Source organism: Gymnogyps californianus, chromosome 5, assembly GCF_018139145.2.
Source record: "Gymnogyps californianus isolate 813 chromosome 5, ASM1813914v2, whole genome shotgun sequence".
In the NCBI taxonomy this organism is placed as follows: domain Eukaryota; kingdom Metazoa; phylum Chordata; class Aves; order Accipitriformes; family Cathartidae; genus Gymnogyps; species Gymnogyps californianus.
In genome coordinates, this window is record NC_059475.1 from 53,095,823 (window position 1) to 53,115,191 (window position 19,369).

General features: G+C 37.0%; 2 protein-coding genes across 3 annotated transcripts in view; one reads left to right on the forward strand and one right to left on the reverse strand.

Annotated features, from left to right (window-relative positions):
* DGLUCY (D-glutamate cyclase) overlaps nucleotides 1-12,237 on the forward strand; it is a 48,712-nt gene extending 36,475 nt beyond the window's left edge. The window contains exons 10-13 of one of the 2 annotated variants that reach the window (XM_050898461.1): nucleotides 225-373; nucleotides 5,259-5,378; nucleotides 7,041-7,192; nucleotides 11,841-12,237. In XM_050898461.1, the coding sequence (XP_050754418.1) occupies nucleotides 225-373; nucleotides 5,259-5,378; nucleotides 7,041-7,192; nucleotides 11,841-11,984 (565 nt within the window). In that variant the 3' untranslated portion in view covers nucleotides 11,985-12,237. Of the gene's footprint in view, nucleotides 1-224; nucleotides 374-5,258; nucleotides 5,379-7,040; nucleotides 7,193-11,262; nucleotides 11,770-11,840 lie in introns of those variants that run through there. The other variant, XM_050898462.1, reaches the window with a different exon arrangement.
* Nucleotides 12,238-16,466: 4,229 nt separating this feature from the next.
* Nucleotides 16,467-17,552, reverse strand: GPR68 (G protein-coupled receptor 68). Its single transcript, XM_050898463.1, has one exon. The coding sequence runs from the start codon at nucleotides 17,532-17,534 to the stop codon at nucleotides 16,467-16,469; it is 1,068 nt and encodes a 355-aa protein (XP_050754420.1). The 5' UTR covers nucleotides 17,535-17,552.
* Nucleotides 17,553-19,369: the final 1,817 nt, after the last annotated feature.

The window sequence follows — 19,369 nt, forward strand, 5'->3', positions numbered from 1 at the left end:
GAGTTGCACTAAAGCTATAAAGAAACTAGACTAACCTTTGAAAAGAAACTGTAGAGAAGTACATTCAGAATTAACAAAACAGTATCCAAGTTTTACCTTGAATCCCAAATGATCAAAAAGTAGAACCAAGCACAACAGGAGAAGCAGCCAACAGAAGACTTTTTGTTAAGTGAGAATCACAGCTTTGACTCCTCTCCTCTGTTTCTTCACTTGTCTCTAACCAGATTTGATCACCTGATAGCAATAGAGCGTGCTGGGATGGCTGCTGATGGCAATTATTACAATGCCAGGAAAGTTAACATTAAACATCTCGTGGATCCTATAGATGAGCTATTTTTAGCTGCACAAACCATTCCAGGAGTCACAACAACAGGTACGTGTGAGTTTGTGTTATATTCTCAGAAGCAAGAGAAGCGCAAAACAGGAACTCTTACTGGAAGTGAAGGGGAGCAGGAGGCAGGTGCTGAATAACTGCTTGCAGGCTACAGCTGTTTGTCGTGGTTGAGTTTAGAGACCGTTGCTGGAGAAAAATTAGAGGTTTCTATTGAAGGGTTCTCACAACCAAAAAAAATGAAGGAGTTGATTTCAAAGTTATTTAAGGACAAAAAAGCAAGCCCAGATGTGAGTATTATCTATACATCAGTGTGCATACATACGCTTCTTGAAGTGTAGTTTTTGACACTGACTTTATTCTGTATTTTATGTGTGAAAGGCAGCATAGAAAGCAAATGACTACTGAATGGAAACATTACATATTAAAATATTATAGTTATTTTTATGATTGTTATACCTGTGTTAAAACAGCAGTCTGGATAGAATCTTAGTTTATATTGCCTTTTAGCAGTACATTCTCTTGAGCAGGGATTGCATATTTGCATCTGTTACAGTAGTGCCTTCTCTAACAAAATATACATATACAATAATAATCTTTAAAGAAGTACATTGTGCTTCCTGCCAAAACTACATTAGCATTGACTAATACGTCTAATAAGAGTGCTGTTGTCAACATGGTGCTCCTCTGTTTTGTCGATAGTCCTTTTTTTCCTGAAAACTGACTGGTATCTGGTTTTGAAAGAATATGCCATAGATTAAGGATTCCTAGATATATATAAAGTGTTGTACAACGTCCTTGTACAATCAAATGCTTTGTGCTACACTGTATGGCCCAAAACAGAGTTAGGAGATATACATTCTATATAAGTATTAGAAACAAAATTAGAAATAAGTGTCCATGCCAGGCTGATTTCAGTCACATCAGAACATGTCTGCTGATCTGACTTTTTTTTTTCTTGTAGTGCTGTGGACTCACCCCTAAGTATTACCAAAAGCACTGGAACTTTGACTTCTCAGTAGTGATGTTTTTCAAATGTTTCCACAGAATTTAGAGAGCTCCTGCAGACATAACGTGTAGTCTGATGTCACTGTATTGGAATCATTTAAAAGCTGTATAGCAGAAGAGTTCACTGGTATTTTTTGTATTATCTTAAAACTTGTAATACATTTTACTTAGATTTAATTCAAATTTTTGTCCTATTCCTAAGGAGTAACTTCAACATTCAAAAAGAAGCACTCTAGATGGCACTCTGTTGGCAATCTCAGCAGAGAAGCCAAAGATTGACTGAATAGGGATAGAAAAAGCTCTTTCATAAAGATGTTTAGCAAAGTGCCTCAGAGCTTTATCTGCTGCAGTTAATTTCAATTATTTTGTCCCTGATTTTAGACTGTTGATACAAGGACTTGGTCTCTCCAGCTACTTAGGTAACATCATATCCTGATTCCTTTAATAAAAATACCCTAATCTCTTAAAATATCTCCCGGAGCAGCTCAAAGTATATTATTGATTTGGCGGAGCTTGGAGCATTCTGCACAGTGGGAATTTGAATCTGTTCAGCAGAATTTAGTTTGTTTTAAACGTTCTCTGAATATTCAAATATACTATGAAATGTCATTAATTAAAAATGCCACGAGCTTGTGAATAAGAAGAAAAGAAGCAGTTATCCAGATTCACTGTGTCCCATTGCTGTGAATTTTCTCTGAAGAGATGTCTGCATACAAAATGATTTAACAAGCCATAGGCTTCAAAAAACAATGAAGGTATCTGCTCTGATCTCCCATGGAATTTGAGTACATGGATGTTGTATGCTGGAAAACTAATTGAGTATCTATAGAAAAACAATGCAATTTTTTCTTACATTGTCTGTTACCTAGTTAACATTTCTTATTTTGCTTATCACACTAACTTTTTGTGTCTGTTTTTTAATTTGATTACAATTTCTTGGGATGAGTGTTGGCTTTTTCAATGTATTTCTGCAAAGCCTAGCTTAACAAGGCACGAATCTGGGCTGTGGCCTTTGCATCTTGTCTCTCATTACCGATGATAATGTATTGCTACTGATTATGATAATTTTTTCTGGTGGGGTTATCTGACTTTCTTCATGGTCAGTAGGAATTTGGAGGCATATGTCTAGTTCCAAAATAAAATGCAAATATTGTACAGCACCCATTAAGGCGGAATACTCCGATACCTTTATAGACTAGAAAAGGATACTAGAAAGACCAAGTCTTCAGCTTTACAGACGTCTTTATATAGTGTGCTCAGTGGCAAGAAGTACTGTGTGACTAGGTGAAGAGGGGAAATATTAGAACATTTGTTACATGCTGATTAATTACTGTCAAGTTGTGCATTTAAAACAAGATCTGTGTTTTAAAAAAATCTGATCTAGGAGTCTGACCACAGACAAATCATGAACAATGCCTACAATTGTATGGGTACTGCTATCAGAAAAAGTCATGGAGTAAGCAGCAACCTTCAGGAATATACAAAATAAGAAGACATGAAAGACTGAGGTTGGAAGGACGCATTTTCCACAAAAGATTGAAATAAAAGATTAAGAGATGTTACCAAAACCACATGCTATTTTTTTTCAGCTGTCATACAATTGACATAGCTATATGCTATTTACTTAGGAGCTAATGAAAAGCTTTCCAAAATACTGCATGAAAAAATGTGGTCACACTTGTTTGCCTTTCATACAAATGATTTTTAGCACAGAAGACTGACGTTTCCTGCATTTTTCATGAATGTAGTTTCAGAAGCCAATATGTAGTCAGTGAAAACTTGTGTGGAAGATCCAACAGAACTATTTTTCCTCTGCCTGGAAAGCACTCGGGCCTTTAGAAGAAGAGGATTCATCTTGTCTATTTTCAGACATCTGTATTTGAGATGTCTGCCTTGGGGTGTGATGAACTCAATGTTTGAAGGGTCTGTTTCTCTCTGCTGACTTTAAAAGAAGTCTAGCTGACTAGCTCATGTGTAGATGGCTGCGTTTTGTCAGGTGAATCTCACTCTGGAAATCAACAGTAAAGTGTAGACCTCTGCCAATGTGTAGAGGAAGAAGGAAACAGATGGTACAGGAAAATTTTCAGTGTGGTGTTCTTTTCCTCCCAGAGTAATGCTAATGGGATCCATCCACAGCAGATCTACTAACTGCATAACCATCCTGGTGACAGGACTTCCACAAAGACAAGAAAAAGCAAAGCAAGGCTGATGATACAAAAAAACCCTGAGCAACGGATTAGTATCTTTCAGTTAAAGAAACTGTTGATGATCTTCAAAGGACAAGAATTCATTTTAGCCTTTTTAAAGAATATTAAGAGCAAAATTTTGGATTTTGAATATAAGAAACATCAAAACATTGTGTGGATTCTTACAAAACAGTAGTAACTACCATATTTATATATCATGATAGAGGCACCATGATTATGTCATTATGTATTTGAAAAGTACTACCAACAAACAGATTTTAGAAAGCATCATTAAATGCCAACACTGCAATAACTGTGAACAGATTATTAAAGCAGATAAGAGAAAAGATTAGCCGTTCCATGGCAAATCTTTTTATGTAAGTATGTGTCACTCAGTTACGCTCCCCTTGGCTGTATAGACTTAAGGAGTTAAATAAAAAATTGCTGCTGAGAAATAACTTTCAATTTCACTTGAAGAAATTTCCTACAGACTTATGTGAGATATTTATGCAGTTACTAAAAGTGTTAAATTTATCAATTTTCACGGCTTGAAGTGTAAACTATAAATACTGTAATTTCTCTCCTGTAACACATGCTATGCATTAGAGCACAGTCACATTTCAAATTCAAATACAATACAAATTCAAGTCCAAGTGAGGACTTGGAGCTCTTCACTCTTCTGTTTCACAGACATTAACTAGGATTTTTCTATAAAATCTTCAAACTTGAGAAGATGCTATTTAGACTAATGGGTGAAAGAAAAATGTTAATTTCCATTTAAATAGATGGATTTTTTTTGCGCTTTTTTAATACATTGGTGAGAGACTAGAGGTACTATCCAGCTTTCACGTAAGCTGCTAGTTTCTGTGTTATCCTCATCTCCGGATCTCTGAATGTCATCTAACAATTATATGTCCCAAACATAGGGTTGGCCAGAATTTTCCTGAAATTACATAGGTCCCATTGATTTTACTGAAATCACTGAGGCAAATACGTAGTGTTTCTCCTTGACCAACAAAAATCAAGGCCCCACACCCTGAAGGTAAGAACACTTAAAAAAAACCTAGCTAGTTTTTTCATAAGTTACTAGAAAAAATGAAAACAGTAATAGTACACAGGGTTGGGCTCTTTGTACACTGTGGCACAATGATAGTGATCTGTGTAAAACAGATTGCCAGTGCAGTAAGTCCTACTTCTGCCAAAGTCCTGACATATATTTTTGCTTATCTTTCTGCAATAATTGCTATTTTTAATCTCTTTTTTTTAATTAAAGCTTGTAACAAGCCAAAGTTTTCTATGCTTGCTTTATTATAGAATCGTAGGCTAATTTCTCAGGTTTATTTTGGATTCATTTTCCATCTTCTTTCTTTATTTGTGCTAATGTACTTATGATAATGCATTATATAGAACACTCGTTTAAAGCCTTCCATAAGCAAAGTTTACTATCTTAATTCTGTCTGCAGTTCATGAACACTTGATAATTTTGATTTCTTTTGCGTGCACCATACATCGCATATATATACTTACAGGTTAGCATGTGATAGGTGATGCTTTCAGCTATTTCATTCACAGTCTTCTGTTTTTAGACACTTTTGATTAAAAAGGATTAGTCATTTCATATGGAGCTCTGAACTGTCACAGAGACTCTGGGGAAGACACTGGATGCTTTCTAAAGGGATTGTTAGTTATATGCTGGATTCATACTCATTTGGTCTTTCTCTCTTTTCATAAAGGTGTTGGAGATGGAGGAAATGAATTAGGAATGGGCAAAGTAAAAGATGCTGTAAAGAAGCACATAAAAAATGGAGATGTTATAGCTTGTGACGTTGAAGCTGATTTTACTATTGTAGCTGGTAAGGGATTTTTTTGGGGGTGGGAGAGTTGTTGATGTTTGAGAATAGACTTGACAAGAAAACATCTGTCTTTCCAACTGATTTGTATTGGCCCTTTCTTTGTATGACCAAGCAAACACATCTGTCTCTGTATTATGTCCATTTTCTGAATAGTTAAATAACTACAGCTCCAGCAGGAATGTCTCAGAGTTGAGGATGTTCCGTGAAGAAAGTGCATTGACTTGGAAATAGTTGGGCAAATCCTGAATATTCTTGAAAAATCACACCTTAAATAAAGTGACAAGGAAGACTGCAGAAGTGACCTGTGTGGGAATTAAAATGTCTATGCACATATGAATTTTCAGTATAATTGATGAGCTTCTGTGGGTGTGACCCTGTCAGGGTCATCAGTCGTATTGCTCTTAGATGAAGAGATGATAAGTCCTTTCAATGGCCACTCGAGGACAGATGTACATTCTTAATGTACAACAAAAGTTGAATGCTATGGTTAGAGTTCTCTTCTACCCTAACATCTTAACCAGCATGAAATAAAATTCGCAGTGAAAGAGACATATTCAGCAAGGACCAATTTAGGAATGGAATGATCCATGTTGTACTTAGGCTCAGGTTTCTAGGTTTCTAACCCAGATATCTAACACTCTTGACACTAAAACAGCAATTTTTGGGGAGAAATGAGACTGTGGTGATAATTACATCTACTTCTTATGGCTATATGTATATAGTATCTATGGTGGCTGTTTTGGCAATTCTGATGATTTTTACTTTGAAAGCAACTGTCACACCCAGACCCTGCAAAGGGAAGTGAGGCGGAGGTTTGGACATCTTTAAGTGTGGAAAACTGCATGCACTAAAGCAACTTCCACACTTTTTGAAAGTTTTGCTATTCTGCATCTCTGGAAAAGGTATCAGGCAGCAGAGAGAACTTCTCACAGCAAGTTTCAAAGCTAGCGATCTCCAATACAGTCTTGACAAAGAAGCTGTCAAACAAGACTGTGCGGAGTGATTTGATAACAGCGTACAGAAAATTTATGGATATTAACTACGTTAGAATGTCTTTTTGTGTATGATACGTACACCAAGGACACATCATCAAGACACAGACAATTAGTTTCAGCATGGCTTCATATTTTGTAAAATAGCTGAACTCTTTAATCAGTCATCATTTGTGACCAAAAACGGATTCTCTGCAATGGTACAGCATTCTGTTATAAAATCTGACACCAGTGAAAATTTGCCTGGTTTAGGACACTTTATCAAAATCTCCTACCTCTGTGTGGTTAAAAGCAAAAGACACCGGGCTGTAACACAGCTCCTCACAGTTCATGGACTTCACATTAAGCCAGGTGGAATTGTATTATAGACCATGCCCATTTGAATTTGTGCTTTGTTGGAAAGGCAAACCACAAACTAAGCTAGATGGAAACTTGCAGAAATTCAGTCTGAAATACTACGGAAAACATTTTAATATGTTAAGCAATTGTGTGGTTCTGAAATAAATGTTCTAAATTCATGTCAATATTTAATTCATATCCCCATTCCATTTCACCATCGCTACGTGAGACTCAGTTGTACGTGCCTAATGTCTTATGCAGATGAGGTATCTTTTCAAGAACCATTGTTTATTTTTTTACAGTTTGGTTTCATGGTGATACTCTTTTGCAGGAGTCTCTAACTGGGGAGGCTATGCCATTGCTTGCGCTCTGTATATTCTCAGCACTTGTGAAACACATGACCGCTACCTGAGGAAAGCTGTTGGGTTTCCACACCTGCTGAAGAAGACGGTCTGGCTATCGGCACTTCCATCGGTTACCAAGGTAATTTCTGTAGGGCCGAGGAGTTGTGACTTGCTTGTGACATGTAGATGGAATTGGCTGCCAGCCGCTAAATCCTGCCTAGCCCAGTTCAATAGCTTACTTTCACATGGTCTTTTGGTGACTTCTGGGAATCCCTGGTGAACGAGCAGCCACACTGTACTTAGAATATTCCACAAAGGATTCAAGACAGATTGAGCATCAAAATCCTCAAAAATAAATGTATTCGTGTGCTGCGACTTCAAGCACAAGACAATGCTACAATTTTATGGGCAGTGCAAGAAATCCTTGTATTGCGATACAGTGATTAAAATTCCCTGTTCACTTCCTTAGCATTGTTCATGATTTTATAAATTTGTTATAGCCTTCTTTAGATGTCTCTCTTCCAAAATCAAAAGTCACAGTTCTAATACAGAAGCCACTCCATACTTCTGATCTTTGCACCTTACTTCTGATCTTTCTACTTTTCTAGTTATGTTAGAACCTTTCTATAATTAGTTATGAATGTTTCTAAATTAAAGTTGGAGAAAGACTTGCAGATGAATATTTTTAAATGTGTTTTGACTAAAACAGCTCTGAACAGTGTGATATTCTGGGAATGCAAAGGTTTCAGATTGAGAAAAAGTAAAATAACTGAGAGGGGTGAGAAATGACTGTGATCTGTGCTCATCCTGCTAAGCACATGGCTTTATTTTTAACTTGGCAATATTTAAAAAAAAAAACCAAAAAACCTCAACGATCAAGTAAGGTTTGTTCCACCATATTTGTAATGACTTAGGAACTTCAAACTTCAGTTTTATTGGCAGAGTACCTCTATAGAGACTTGGACAAAACCGGTAAGTTTGCGACTTCCAAGAATGCTAAGCAAAATGTAATCCGTCTACCATAGATATTGCCTGCAACAGTGGAGTATTTCTCCTGAGATGACAGTACGTTCTGCGTGAAATTCCAACAAAGCACCTCTTAAGTATTTTAGAGTAGGTCTTACTTTTTTTTTAATTCTTGCTATTTTGCTTTTCATCTAAAGGTCATAAAACTGAAGCTGATCCCAATGTTTAGCATAGCCATATAGCCACTTATCCTTTGACTTAACAAAGCATATGGCACCTTTCAGTGCAATCTTTTCCAAAAATAGATTAATTACTTTTTACTTTTCAATGTTTTTTTTCCAGTTATGTCTACTGTTTTTGCCCTTTAAATTAATATATCCTAAAAACTACTATGATCAAAATTCCTAGTAATGAGATACTGTAATTAAATGTGATATTGTGTACAGGAAATCCTTCTTGTTTTTGTTTTACTAAGCTATACAGCTGGGAATATTGATAATGATCTGATAATGGGCTATTGAAAGTGCAATACTAAAATCTATTGAGATAAAATTAATGGAAACAGTTTTGTGGAGAAGAGAAAATTACATAATGTCTGATGAGAATATGATATCTTTAATTATAAATCACACAACAGTAAACAGTGCAGAAGATTGAACACATTAGTGTTCACATACTCCATTAGTATAAAAAAAATTCAGACCATTTATGTTTATATGGCTGTTTTCTGCCCAATCCAGCTTCTTTTAATGCTATAATAATTACCCTAGTAAGAGAAAGAGCACTGCCACACGTACCCACCTCGGTGTTTATATTTGTCTGCTTGTAATTGGAAAGAAGACATTTGAAGGAGTGCCTAAGCACCAAACAGCTTTCTTATAATGTGTTTTATTTTTCTTCCAAAAATGGCATTCCTTTCATGAAAACCATAGATCATAATTACCAAATGAAGACTTCCCCTGAAACAAAAAGGTTATTTCTCTGCAGCCTTGTGTTGAAGCAGTGTCAGGATTGCACTGCAACAAACCCCAGAACTGTGAAGCTCTCCATTCCCACTGAACAGAATGCTGAGGTTGTTCTAAGTGCATGGATAAGTCTTTACATATATTTTAATAAGAGATACTGCAACGCATTTGTTCCTTGTTGAGAACTTGAAGAGCAAGAAACAATTTGATCTAAACAACCTTTACTTAACTTTCAGTTGTGGAGTTGAATCCTAATTATGTTGGTTAATACATTTTGGTTTGATTTTTCAGATGTTTGTAGTACATTTATACTGAGTGACTGTAGGGAAATATATTAATTCATACAAACCCAAACGTAGCTAATGCTAAGCATCCTACAGTCAACTCTGCATTTCCTTGCATCTCACAACCAGGTTAGTGTATCAGGCAGTTGTTCTTTTACTGAACTCTTTATTAATGGTAAGAAATGAACTGTACAGTATTTATTTTGAAATTATGACCTATAAGAATATGAATTACTTTATAAATGAGCAATATATAAAGATGTGACATTTGTTTTAGTATTCTTTATTAGCTTTGTCGTTCATAAGGGAGGTTTTTTTCCTGAATAAAGTGCAAATTAACAAGTTCTTTTTCTACTAATTTGATTATTTTTCTGGTTACCCCACTCCCAACATAATTATTTACTACAGAGAGAACTGTGAGCAAATTGCAGTACTTTACAGCTAAGGAAGTGTACTGTACATTGTGTATGTTCCTTACAAATGGAAACAATAGCATTTGATGATAGAATACAGTTTATCAGGCATAGTTATATAGTATTAAGCAAGAGAGCCTTTTTTCCCCATGTAAGCAGATCAGAGAGCTCTAACATGTAAATATGTAGGAGAAACAATTCAAATTAGAAATGACATTTTGTGTATCCAATTCAGGTGTCTCTTCTGTGACACAAGAGTTCTAATTTGCCACTTAGCATATAGATACTCAGTGCTAAGAAAAACCTCGCTCATGCAGAAAGATCAGGTGCTTATATTTGCATTGATACATATGATCATTCATAGGATAGAAGCTGATGTATATTTATAATTTTATAAATTGCAAAGGAGCACTTTTTATGCTACAATGTGTCCAGATAATTTCCTTAAATAGCTGTATCATTGCTGTATTGTTACATGATGTCAAGACTGACACCATGTAACTATGCATGTTTTTTCTTTAATAGAAACCCAGTGCCTCATTTAACTTTGTTGCAGCTAAGAGCTGCAGGAAATACAAGGCAAATCTTTATAAAGTGCATTCGGAAGGCAGGTTACCAAATTATACTAAATTCTCTGCTAATTGACCATGCAAGATATGCTTTAATTCTTTCAGAAATGTTTATGTTTTGGCCACGTACTGTATTATGTAAAATACAACCATATTGTGTCTAAATTCAGATCTAATGCTGTTGTATTCTTTATGGTTTAGAAGTCTTCCTAGAAAAAAACCCTAACATTTAATAAGAGAAAATTAGACATTTTAACTGTATAATTTTTTCGTCATTAATTTGTGTCTAGGAGATAAAGGACTTTGCTAGAGGTTATTGTATAGGAATATCAAACAAGAAGTATTTAAACCTAGAGAACCATTTGTCGAGGACACTGGTAGGGCTGTTTCAGTAGCAATTTCCATTAAAGCAGCGTCTCACACAAATGGAAACAGAACAGTAGACCAAAGACCAGAAAAGGCATTCCTAGCAAAGAAAGGGAAGAAAAGATAGGCATATGACTATTTCAAGGTCTTAGGTAAATTACCACGGGGTTGGGGCAGGGGGAAGCTACGACGTGACTAAGCTTTTTATTTTTCTTAGATTTTTATTAACAGAATTAGAGAAATAAATTATCTTTGTAGTAAATGCTAAGACAGTAGAAAGTTTTACTGTGTACATTTCACGTCAAATGAAAAGCAAAGCAGCTTATGCTAGACATACTTGAAACCAGGTCTTCTAATTTCACTGTTCATAGAACTAGTGTTTTTTCAGAGCTGATTTTATCCCATCTTTTCATCTCACGATGCTGACTGGCCTGTAGCTCACAACCAAGGATTTTGTTCCCTCTGTGTACTTTAACAGCTCAACTTGGAACATGCTTTGTTATCTGCTTACATTACTGTTAAGCAAGAAAATAACTGTTATAAATGTGAAATTGGGTTGCAGTTCTAAACAAAGTATATGCTATTTCAGAGATTCCCAAGGAAGCACAGTTTCAGGGTTTTCTTTTTTCCCCATCCCTTTCCTAAGCAACCAGAATTCTCATAAAATCGTTAGAAAAAAGAGGACAGAGAGCAAAAAGCACGCAGAGATCACAGAAGATGCAGGAAAGGAAAGTAATTGTGCAGCCCATTCAGGTACTCTCTGTAACTTTTTTCCTGATGTATCCTCTTTCCCTTCTGTTCTTTTTCTTTAAAAATGCATCTGCAGCCAGCTGCTATGCTGGGGAAACTACAGGTAGTTTTTTGCGATACTTTGGGTGGAGGTTCTTCTGATTCTGATTTGTGCAATATAGGAACTTGAAACCAGGCAAAAAAGGATTCATGTTTCTGAATTGACACTAATGTGCTGTTTGAGGGAGTGTGGAAAACAATAATATCATTCAGTAATTAAATAGCAGTCAAGAATATAAGCCTTTTGACACTCCCTACATTCCAGATACTACACATATTCTTTGGGACAAGGAAAAAAAGGTGTTGTTAGCAAATTGCTGTCAAAATAAATATGGAGGATGTGGTCAGTCTCCCCTAGAATTAAAATAAAGATCTTGATGAATGCTCTTGTCTGATTCAGGATTTTAATTATATTCTATTTCTTTGTTTTTTAAGGAAGAAAAGCTTCTGAAAACACTTGTGCAGCACGGGGTCCGCAGTGGAAAAACTGCCAGTCTAGAAATGGAAGTGGACGGCCTGCCCTTCTACGACACCCATTCGCTTATGATTGAAAAGCTGCTGCAAGAAGCGCAGCAGTGACTGCCCCTAATGATTTCTGTATCAAGAGTTGCTCCCATGTTATTTCCTTATTCCCTAGGCTCTCACAAGGTATAAAAGATCAGAAAAAGATGACTTTTCATCTCTGGTGTCTTGGCCGCGCACAACCTTTCATTGTTACCCTTACAACATCTCTGTGAAGTGAGAAGGGGTTATCGTCATGATGATTTGGTCTACCTTTCTTTTCTGTAATTTTATGATGGATAATGGATATTAAATGATATCATGTACTAAGAGGTGATCTGGCTTTTACAACGAAAGCTTGTCATGAAAATGAAATACTATTGCATTGCTGTTCCTGTTTTACTAACCTCATAACTGCAACAGGAAGTGACTCTTGTAGCAGCTTGGATTTAAAAATACCTTGTGGTGGGGAAGACAGCTGCAGTGGAGAGGGGAGGTTCACAACAAAACAACCCAGTGAGTGTTACAGTAGTGAAAGTTGTTAAATACAGCTCCCTTGCACACTTCCTGTAGCCGCTCTAACACTGTCTTCTTATGGTGGTGGATAGTTTGTGCAAGTGTGAGGAGATAAGGAGAGAGCTTTAACTGAGCTCATGAAAATAAGGGCAGCGTTGCAGACCTTCTGTGTAAAGGGTAGGCTATACCATTTCCCTCCTTCATATTAGTAGTTTGCCTTTTATATATTTTGTCCCTTCCTAGGTAGTACAGAAAGATTGTAGACATTTCAGGGTATCCTGTTGTTAAGAATAAATGAATTGAATACATAAATAGTGATTAAAAATTAATGCTTAGAAATTAAAGCATGATTAGAAATTAAAAAACATTTGCATTCAGTATGAAATTAAATTATGTAAATGAACATTTAAATGAATTCCAGTTATAGAAATTCAGCTCCTGACAAGACTAAGTGAAGCAAAATTAAATTATATCTCAAAGGCCTACTAACGCCGAACCAGTACATGACAAATGGTTATGAATTGTGCCTGACTTTTGTCATTTAAAGCTGTGATTTTACTTTAACTCCAGATGAGTGTCAGGGCTGAAGTTCTGCTAGTTGTCAGCCCTCACAGCAGGAGGACAGGGTATATTTGATACTGCGTCTCTCAGGCACTAATGCTTTAGCTGTCATAAAATGATTATAATGGTACAAAAGGCAAGCATCAAACCATTGTGCTCTAACAGGATGAGAATGGCAGTTGTGTTTAGCCACTGCTTTTTCCAAAGGACAGTGGACTTCCAGCAGCCAGCAACACCTTGTCTTTACTTTTCTTTCCAGCAGGTGAGTTTTATTTTCCTTCTCTTATGTAAGACAAACACATAACTTTTTGAGAATGAGAAAAATCAGTTCATACTACAAACACCAGCATACTTTGAACATTAATCTTCTGAAGTCCTTGAGGATACACAGCCTTTAAAGACTCAAAACAGTTGAACACATGTGAGAAAAAGAAATCTTCATGCCAGACTTGCTGCTAGACATTCAGATTCACCAAAGCTCCCAATGTTTATTTTATAGATCAGTCATTTTTTTAGATTCATTTTATTTAAAGCCTTCTTGAAGGATGTTGCAGTGAAACTATCTTTGAAGTTTCACAATTAGAAAATAGCTCCTTTAGAAGTCCCCAAACTGTAACTATTAAGTAAAATATTTCATATGAACGCTTGAGCTTTTTGCCAAAGCCAGTAACCCCACAGGATGGCATATGTTCACTGCTGCACAGAACCCACAAAATGAAATTGGCATCATTTAAAAATGTCTGTTTGGGAAAAGAGGCAGCTGCTTTCCTTCTCTGTGTGCTACGTGCTCAGTAGCTTACTGACATATTACACTAACAGGTGCAATGTATATTATTCTTTCCAAACACTAACTTTTGTCAAAAAACCTCCATTTAGTAAGCTTTTGCTCTTTTTTACCCAAAATACAGGTTTTAATAGTTAGATTTCATTAAGAAATATAAAATGTAATAATTTGTCTTTTTCTCTAATGTGTGGTTTTAAAATCCCTTCTCATGTGCAGTCCAAGCGCTGTATTTAATCCAATAGCAAAGTGTAGCATATCTCTAGCAACCATAGCAGGACCCTTGATTGACTATGTTGTGGCTGAGATGGAAAGAAAAGCTCTGAGTGAGAGTTATCTTCCTCCTATATTGGTTACAGTTCTGCAGCCTAAGCCTAGCAGTTACAATATAGAAAGAATTGATAAAATACTGACTTCAGGAAAAAAAAAAAAAGAAAAAAATCCTCCCTTTCTCTTGCAGGTTAGCAGGTTAAATATTGAGAACTGTAGCAGAATGCTAGACTCCATTGCACAAGTTTCCATCTGGTTTTAAACTGCAGCAGCTGACCAAAAGCTGACCACATCAAAGTACCAACTCAAATAAGCCTTAATCTCTCAGATGATAATTCAATGTAATATGGCATGTTCTTCATTCCAGCTGTCTAATTTAAACAACATGGGTAACTGTAAAGAAGTAAAGCATAAACAAGATAACAAATATTTCATCCTAGAATAAACTACGTGTGTGTCTTACAGCCTGCCAGGTCATGGGAGTCCAAGTAGCTGGCTCGGTGCTAAAAAACATACAAGCACGGCATTATGGCAGTCAGGAGTCCCTGCCTTACGACCCTGTTGATACAGAGAGGAGATTAGAGGAGAAACTAGGAGAAAGTAAAGCTAAACAGCACTAATAGTCAGAAGAAAAAAATGCATACGTAAGGTAATTAATCCAGCCTAGTGAGTGGTCTAAGTATGAAGAAATTTAAAATAATTAAACAAACCAAATGTTAACCTAAGCAAACCTAATCCACTCCTGGGAGTGGGGACATGAATTCTTTCTGCGAGAGGAGGGAGGAGAGGATCTGTAGTCTCACAAATAGAAACTGTGGATCAAAGCCTTAAGATAGTTATTTCAAACACAGAGTGAACCAATATATGAAGAAAATAAAAAAAACATTCTTTATTACACACATCTCCTAATTATTTCTAATATTGCAGTCTCAAGGTGGTTTCCAGAAAACTATTAGAATATATTCCTTTTAGAAACTGATGACAAGCAAGGCTGTGTTACAATGCCATACTTCAGATATCAGGAGTAGACCGTCTGTCTAGAGAATCATTTGACATTTAAAAAAAAAAGAAACAAAACTGATGATAGTGCTGGAAGTTATCAGCTCCAGGTTGCAGAGAGAGAGGTGTTTCAAGAAAGGTTCGAAACCAGAGAAGCGAAAGGACAAGGCAATATTCAGAGTGTAACAGTTACAGATACATGAAGGTACAATGAGCAGATCACAAAGAAGAATCATACAGGTTTCATCAGTATAATAAAGAAAAAAAAACCTAGAGAGAAGATGGTGGTAGAAACAATGCTATAGATCGCAGCTCCCACATCTTTAACTGCCATTATCTCTGCTTATTCCTGTATTATGTTTCTGTCTAAACCAGGAAACATAGATCATTCATACATAGTATTTCTGATATTGTATTTACTGAATAATGACCAAACCCTAAGCTATAGTATCTGTGGGAGAAAACAGAGTTTAAACAGAATCCATTTAACAGTTTCCCTGACAAATGCATTGTTTTTGCAATTGCAAATTGCCTGCATGGCAATGGTCTATGCTGCACAAGACACACAAATTGCGAAGGACACAGTCAAAACCTTAGCAAGGTGTAGTAGAATGTAGATGTAACTAAATTTGTCTTTGAATACAGTGACTCAGAGAAGCACATGGGTTCAAAGCACCTCATGTACTACAACCTCCTGTTCTTTTCCAAGTCAACAGACCAAATTATTTATCCCCTTCGGAGCCAAGAGTTCTCATACCTCTGGAAGTCAATAGGAGCCTTGTGATGAGGTTCAACAGTCTGAGATTCAACAGTCAATCAACAGACTGAAGGTCTCAGCAGATGCCAAGTTCCTTGTGCGTGTTCTCCCAGAACACCTCACATCATTATTGGATTAGTTGTTTTAGGAGGCTGGTTCTGGCATGGTCTCTGCAGGCCTTGAAACTGGCTGAAGGAGAATTTATTTCAGAAAGTAACAGAAATGTTGCAAAAATGCAATTTTTTTCTTTTTTCTTTTTAAAAGTACATATAGGGACATTTAATTTGTCCTGTCTCCAATCTTTTCAACAGATGATAACAGCTTGTAGACAATTATTTTCTCTGGATGCTACAGGGGCAAACAGAAAGCAGTTAAAGACGAATTCAGCAGAACCACACACCATGAGTACTAGCCTATTCCAGTCAATGCAGTCATCAAGACAGCAGGTTTTGAGGGGTACCACAATGACAAGATACGTGATTGTAACTGAACTGACTTAGCGTGTGCTTTCCTCGCTATTGCCAAGGTCCAAGCACCTCCAGAAAGGACCTCACTGCACTACATTGCTAATAAGCCTTTGGGAGGTAACTCTGTTCTAATACACAGATAAATCCGATGGATAGACGAACACGGCCATAGCTGCAGATTTTAGATTAGTGTCCTTTTTTGATGAATGCTATAGGCTGCCCATGTTAGTTGTGGAGGAGTCCTTCATTCCAGTACCATCATGTGATATTTGTAATAACCCTGGTTGCTGTGGCCTGTTGGGAGTTTCTGGAGCATTCAGCGGATAGGATTCCTTCGTCTCAGTCCTCAGACACCCTAAACATGTTAAACAAGAGTCTCGCATCTTGACAAAGTTCTGGTAAGTGCTTTCACTGGAAAAACAGTACAGTACTGGGTCAGCAACACAGTTAAAAGTAGTCAACAGGAGAGAAACATGGTAAATATTAAATATTTTCTCGGCAAATGAGCAGTTGTTCTCCAACAAGCTGCGAACCACAAGTAGGATGTGGTACGGTCCAAAGCAAACTAAAAAAATGAAAACAGTGCTTGAAACCAGTCGTTTAATTTGGATTTTCTTCTTCTTCTGAGTGCCGTGACTCTTGTGGACAACTCGTAAAATCCCACAGTAAGAGAAGGCCAGCAGAAAGAAGGGGAAAAGGAAGCCAGCAGAGAAGCGGTAGTAATTGACATTGTGCTCCCATTCTTTGATGGGGTAATGCTCAAAGCACACCAGGTGGCTCTCGGCATCCATACTGATCTCCCCGTGCACGAAGACAAAGCAGCATGTCGTTATTTCTTTGGTCCAGATTACGATGCTCACAATCGCAGCAGCCTTCATTGTCCGAAACCGTTGAAACCGAAAAGGGTGCACTACTGCGAGATAGCGGTCAATGGAGATGCAGCAGAGGAAGCCCACACTGATATAGATATTCTCATACAAGAGGATGCCACAGATTTTGCAGAGCAGCTCATTGTAGGTCCAATTGTCATGCTGTAAAACATACTGAAGCCAAAAAGGCAAAGAAAATATGTAGAGCAGGTCTGCTACAGTCAAATTGCAAAGGTAGATACCCAATTCATTTTTAGCCTTGATCTGTAAATACCCATAGTACAGTGACAGGCAGTTAGCTGGCAAGCCTAATATAAATACAAATATGTACACCACAGGAGATAATGTCTGGTGGATATCATGATTAATAGTGCACTTCTCAGTTGTATTCTCTGTGAAATTCACCATCTTCTACCTCTCCCCGTGTATCACTCATCAGGGTCCCAAATGAATAGAAGTAAAATTTAATTTCATCCAGTTTCATGCATCGCTTATTTCTTCCACAAACCTTTAGGCTGAAGTGATGACTTGCTGCAGGATGTTAATAGCCTGAAGGTAAAACACATGAAAATCTTCAGAAGGGATACGATTGTCAAATATATAGTATGGTTTTCAGTAAGCTGCCTTTTCCTAGCCCTAAATTTCTTATAGTCTTTGACAGAAGATAAAGCCTGTCTGGGAAATCATGATTCATATGAGTAAGTCCCAGTACTTACCAGAAAAGTACCAGAAAATTTTGTGTCCAAGAATCCCAAAGCAAATTACAAACGTTTGTCACTTTAGCTTTGCAAGCATCTAAAAGGTGAAGAAATATCATCTCTGTTTTGCAGATGAGGCACAAAAGCAGTAATCTGATTTGTCCATGATGGAAAAAATGTCCTTCTCTGTCAGAAGGGCACTGTAAAAATCTGGTACAATGTATCCCTATGGTCTCAGAACTATAGGATATGCTATTGCAGATTCCTTATTTGCCATCGACTCTCAAAACCACTCATTTACTGTTACTACTTATACATTTGTAATTTTCCTTTTCATCTTCATTGAATATGAATATAACTGTTTTCACCTGAAGACTCTTCTATAATCCAAGCACATACCCATACAAACCATTTCTATACTATACTGTTACTATTTAAGACACTTATAAAAATCACTGCTAACAACGGGTTAGCACTCAGTTCAACTAGGACAAGCATTCAGCCTTGAGCCAGCTCGCAGTGATTAAACCCTAGACTAAATGAAGTATCACATTCAGCATTTTATCACCTCATGTGATATATTCACGTTGGCACAAATGCTCAGGACTGGAAAACAGTGGGGCAAACTGTGCCCAGTCTGAAGGGGATGTATGTTTTACCTGATGATGCAGAACAGCAAGACTGTATTTCTTTCAATCTCTTCCCAGAAAATGCACGGTTGTAGTGTATACTTTTGTAAGGTTAACAATTTGTGTACTCTTCCTACAGCTTCAGTTAATATGGATTCAAAAGGAGACAGCACTATCCAGGGACAAAGATAAGGCCTTGTTGCTTTTTCCTGTTTACTATCCTAATTTGTATTTTTGTCATCATCTTCTGTCCTGTCTCGGAACATATAATTTTTTCCAAAGCAATCCTTATGAAAACATAACCACACTACAGTAGAATTACTATCAGCTGCAGCATTTGAGGATGTTACTGTCAAATAATTTTTTTTAATAATTGTTTTTTTAAATAGTGGTGGGCTTTACTCCCGTAGAAATTGAAAAGAAAATCACTTCCTTTAGGCCAGAAAAGAATTGCCTGGCTGAAATAAGTGACCAAACCTGCAAAGACTTTCAGTGTTTAGCTTCAACCAGTGTAGCACAGTCCCACAGAAATCAGAGCAAACTTAAGGACACGTGTAAATATTTAAGAATTAGAATGTGTTTGTCATTCCTTTGCTTTTCCTCTTTTCCTTACCAACAGACAGAACATCAGCCCTGGTTTTGGTGGAAGTATTCTTGGGGATCTCAGATACCTTCTGTTATGAAACAACAGGCCAACACAAGCTCATCTCTCTCAAAACCCTTAACTTTATTGTCCAATGCAACTTGTGTGAAAGACTGGTCAAGTCTAGCACAGCGCAAACTCTGCTCTCCTCCTCTCACTCTCACGCAGCTCCTTTGGGGGTTAAGAGACTCACCCCCGCCACTGTGGGTGGCACAATAGTTATAACGGATAAATCAAGCACAGCAGGAGAAATGCTGCTTAAGGGACCAAGTC